Source organism: Fonticula alba (assembly GCF_000388065.1).
Source record: "Fonticula alba strain ATCC 38817 unplaced genomic scaffold supercont2.3, whole genome shotgun sequence".
Taxonomy (NCBI): Eukaryota; order Rotosphaerida; family Fonticulaceae; genus Fonticula; species Fonticula alba.
The window spans coordinates 2,392,009-2,396,730 of NW_009242973.1; the positions used below are offsets into that span (position 1 = coordinate 2,392,009).

General features: G+C 64.3%; 2 protein-coding genes across 2 annotated transcripts in view; one reads left to right on the plus strand and one right to left on the minus strand.

Annotated features, from left to right (window-relative positions):
* The window catches only part of H696_02286 (hypothetical protein), a gene marked incomplete at its 3' end in the record, with an annotated part of 4,144 nt that extends 2,179 nt beyond the window's left edge, over nucleotides 1–1,965 (plus strand). The window contains exon 5 of the mRNA XM_009496188.1: nucleotides 31–1,965. Within this exon, the coding sequence (XP_009494463.1) occupies nucleotides 31–1,965 (1,935 nt within the window). The remainder of the gene's footprint in view (nucleotides 1–30) is intronic.
* A 684-nt stretch (nucleotides 1,966–2,649) lies between these two features.
* Nucleotides 2,650–4,722, minus strand: H696_02287 (hypothetical protein). The gene is made up of 3 exons (XM_009496189.1): nucleotides 4,045–4,722; nucleotides 3,149–3,878; nucleotides 2,650–2,962 (listed from the first exon to the last, which is right to left on the minus strand). The coding sequence occupies exons 1-3, from the start codon at nucleotides 4,690–4,692 to the stop codon at nucleotides 2,808–2,810; spliced, it is 1,533 nt and encodes a 510-aa protein (XP_009494464.1). The 5' UTR covers nucleotides 4,693–4,722; the 3' UTR covers nucleotides 2,650–2,807.

Here is a 4,722-nt window from a genome sequence, read left to right on the forward strand (position 1 = left end):
CCCCCCCCCCCGGTGCTCCTCTGTGCATAGGCTCGACGCTTTGCAGAAGTCACTGCCGTCGTGGACCTCTTCATCCTGCCGGGATCGCCGTATGAGCTCAACCTCGATGACAAGACACGCTTCACCATCATCGAGCGTGCCGGGTTCGGGAATGTCGTGAGCAAGGGCGCCGAGGCCGGTGGGCTGTTTGGCAGTCGCACGGGCCGGCGCTCTTCCGGCGCCAGCAAGACCGACTCCAACACCTCCCTGGATTCGGTGGGCTCCGGCAACACCTCCGGCGGGCAGTCGGCTTCGCCGAATTTCTTCGACGAGCCGGCGGAGATGCACCCGGTGGTGGCCATCAGTGGGTCTCCTTCCACCAACCACATGTCCCTGCCGCGTGGGACAACCATGGGCACCGGTGTGGCCTCCACCAGCGGCGGCCACTCGACCTTGTCCCTTCCACGTGGGGCGACCATGGCCACGGTGGCCGGGGCCCCGGCCGGTCGGCAATCGCTTGTTGGCGGGAGCTCGCTGCTCGGGGGGCCCTCGCGCCGGCGCGGCACCCAGACCGAGGTGGTCGATGTGCCGGCCGACATCTTCGATCAGGCATATGCTGATGCCACCTTCCAGCTGAGCAATCTGGTCCGGACTTGGGCCATGACCACGACCGGCGTGCGCTTCTACCAGGAGGTCGACCAGCTGAACTTGCTGGAGGAATATGCACGGGTGTCCGCCGCGGCCGCCGTGTCGACGACTGCCCTGCGCCGGGCGTCCGGCGCGGCCATCGGCTCGGTCACCAGCCTCGCCGCGTCGGAGGGCTTCGCCAACCCGATGATCCGGGGCGCGGCCCCGGCCTCCGATGCCACCAAGGAGAAAGAGTCATCTGCCACCGGCACGGAGGCTCGTCCCCCTCCTGCCGTGGCCGGCGACCCTGCGCACGAGGAGAAGGACGCCCCGCCATCCGGGGACAGTGCTGACTCCCTCCAGGAGGCCTCCTCTTCCGCCTCCTCCTCCTCCTCGACCACCGATGATCTGGGCCATGATTCGACCTCCTCGCTGCCGTACACCCCGCCGCTCAAGTCGCACTCGAGCGACCGTCTGGTCCTGAGCAAGAAGCAGCAGCTCGGCAGCCGGAGCAGCACGCTCGGCACGGCGACCCCGACCAGCCCGAGCATGGAGGCGCTCAAGGTGGCAGCTGGCATGTATACCAGCGAAGATGATGATGATGATGATGATGATGATGATGCCGACGAGGCGGAGGAGGAGCAGGGGCCGGGAGAGCTGAGCAGCCGCCATGATGAGATCCTGACCGATGGCGAGGGTCCCGGCTCTGGCGCGTCGCCCACCCTCCCGGAACTGATCCTCCGCTCGCACTCGCGGACCGGGCCCTTGACGCCGACCGGCGCCGGGGGCGGGCTACCCAGCCCGCAGAGCTTCATCCTCAATCGCGGAGTTGGACTTTCCCCCCGGCCGTCACTATCTGGCCCGAGTGGCCATAGCCCCAGTCTGTCCACAGGGGGGGCCGGCGCCTCGCCAGATCAGCAGGCTCAGACCCAAGTGCTTCCGGCCGGCCTGGCCGAGGTGGTTCTCCTGCCCTCGCCGTCGCGCAGCTCGTCGCTGCTCCGCCGGCGCACCGGCGGCGAGGCCGGCCTTTCGTCACCCCTGTCTGGACCGTCGGAGGATGTGGAGCCGGGACGTGGGGAGCACCCAGTGACGGACCTGCAGCCGACCCTCCTGGATGCCGAGTCTGAGCCCCTTTCCTTCGGCGAAGACGATGAGGGCGACGTCATGGTGGACATCAGCGCCCTTCGTCAGGCGATGTTGATGCGGTCGGCCACCACGCCGGCCACTATCGGGGTCTTTGCCACGGCCTCCTCGCAGCATCTGCCCATTCATCAGAGCCACGAGTCTTCCGGCTCGGGGTCTTCCTCTTCAGTCTCCTCTTCGGTCTCCTCTTCCTCCGCCTCCGAGGATGATGATTAGCTCCACAGTGGCTGATGACGGGCATGCCATCCCCCCCCCTCCTCCTTTGCTTCCCCCATTTCCTGCCTCACCCTTCCCCCTGGAGAGGAGGGGCGGAGGCGGAAGCAAGGCTGGCAATGTTCTGTCCAGCTTTGCGATCCTCCTGTCTTCCCCCCTGCGTTCTCCTTTTTTGTCCTTGACACTGCTGGCTGGAGGTCTGCTCCGCTCTCTTCCGTTTTCCCGATAGGCACCTCCTTCCTGTCCTCTCTCTCTCTCATTTTAGAGGGGAAATGTCCTTGAATTTTCCATCCCAATGGGTGACGACGCGCAAATGATGGAAGCCGGTGATGCCCGCGCGCGCGCGTGCGCGCGCGGACAGGTGCGGCAGCGACTCGGACCAGTTCCTCCGACCATCATCGCGCCCGGCAAATGTCCTTGTCTGCTCCCCCCCCCCCCCTCCTCCCACCATGCGCCTGTCCCATCCATATATATATATATACATACATATATATGCGGATGGATGGATGTCACATGCGCTGCCCTTTTGCCCTCGCTCCTTCAGCCACCACCTCTTTTGTTGTTGTTTTTTCCCGGTGCCTCTTTTGTCCTTCCTCCCTCGCGCCCAAATACACATTCTTCACACTTAGAATCGCTGCCACCAGATGACCAGGCACGAGGAGATGGGAGAGCATGCACGCAGCAGAAGACAGGAGGAGGGAGTGGATATGTTGTGTCTACATGGAAGGGACCAGGGCCTGCCACACCAGGAAGGCCTCCCTCTCGCGCGCGCGTGCGCACACATGGCTGTGGGGGAACTTGAGCGCCGGTGCCTCGCGCTAAGAGGGCAGGAACAGACGGCCCCCCTACTCGGTCAGGGCGACGGCATACATGGCCGCGACACCGAGGCCAATGAAAGCCACCTCACCGAGGGCCTGCATTAGGCGGGCGATGTTCTTGCCGGCGGTCGACCTGCCGGCCGGGTGCTCGAAGTCCTCGAAGAGGGTGGGCAGGATACCAACTGCCAGTCGTGTGCGTGGGTGTGTGTGTGTGTGTGTGAGAGAGAGAGAGAGAGAGAGGGAGAGAGAGGGAGAGTACATGTGTACATGTGTCAACAAAAGGCAACATGAAGGAGATGCCCCGGAGGCGGGTCTATGCGTCGGAGGAAGGCAGCAGGGATGAAGGGCAATTGGCCTGCAGAACGCACCCATGGCCACGTAAACGAAGCCGCCAGCGGTGAAGGGCATGACCCAGCCACCGGAGCCAAGGGACTGACCGCCACCCAGGCCCCAGTTCTCAATCATCCAGCCCAGGAAAACACCGCCAAAGGCACCGATGGCCGTGCAGGCCTGCATGCGCATGGCCTGAGCACGAGTCCGACCGGCACGCACAAGGACCGCCACATCGCCGATCTCATGGGGCAACTCATGTGCCAGGACGGCCAGGGTGGTGGTGATCCCAAGGGCCGGGCCGCCCCGGTGGAAGGCCGCATACAGGGCCAGACCATCGGTGGTATTGTGCGCCAGGTCGGCCGCAAGGTTCAGGAGGCTTGCAATGCGCAGGGACTGCAGACTGGCCGAAGGCTCGGCAGGAGCCAGAGAGGTGTTCTTGCTGTCGGCGGTGGCCTTGTCGTCCTTGGGAGTCTTGGCATTCGCGGGGGCATCCTTGGCGGTACTCTTGGTCGAGTTCTTGCCCTCGGTGCTGTGCGAGTGCGAGTGCGAGTGCGAGTGGCCGTGGCCGCCGCTGGAAATGCGCATGATCTTCTCAATCAGGAAGAAAACCACAATACCAGCCAGCAAGGCCAAACCCACCGCAAGACCCTGCTGGTGGGGGTCCTCAGCACCATGGTCACCATGAGAGTGCGAGTGCGAGTGGCCGTGGCCGCCATGAGAATGCGAGTGGCCGTGGTCACCGTGGTCACCGTGGGAGTGGGGAGCCTGCAGCGGTGCATGGATGTACGTGTGTAGGGGGGGGGGGAGAGAGAGGAGGATGGGAGGGGAATCCGGGTGCCGAGGGCGAAAGAAGGGAGGCCACGTCGTTAGAGGAGGGGCGAAGGGGCAGGGAGGATGCATCGGCGCGGTGCAGCACGAAGGATTGACGCACAAAGGCATGAGGGAGCAAGTGCAGGAAGACATCACCCATGAGACCACCAATGGCAAAGCCCAGCAGCAGGCGCAGCCAGCGTGAGGCCGGCGGGGCCTCCGACCCGTCAACCTCCTTCGGGACGCTGGTATCGAAGGGGATGAACTGCAGGATGGTGTGGGGGAAGATGGACACAATGGCAATGGCCACCAGGGCGTTGGCCAGCGGCGAGCAGCAGAAGGCCGGGATCGAGGCACGGCCGCCGAAAATCGGCACCCAGGTCAGATCGTTGAGCATGTTCAGCACCTCCACGCCAAAGGAGTTGGAGACGGGCAGGACATTGGCATGGGAGTGCGTGTGATCGGCGACCTTGTCAGCCGTGGTGGCTGAAGGAGGAGTGACATGCTTATGCCCGTGGTCGTGGTGGTGGTCATGGTGGTGGTGGTGGTGACCATGATCATGGCCATGGTGGTGGTGGTGATGATGATGATGACCATGAGAACAGGTATGCCCGTCATGATGGTGATGATGGTGGTGCCCATTGTGTGCCAAGACCACACCGATCAGTGACAAACAAAGGAGCAGGGCAACCAGCAACGCGACCAGAGGGGGCCGGGTGGCCGAGGGTCGCCGGCGGGGGCGCACGGGCCGCTGCGGCGAAATACGCATAGCGGCAGGGGAGGGGAGGGAGGAAAGGGG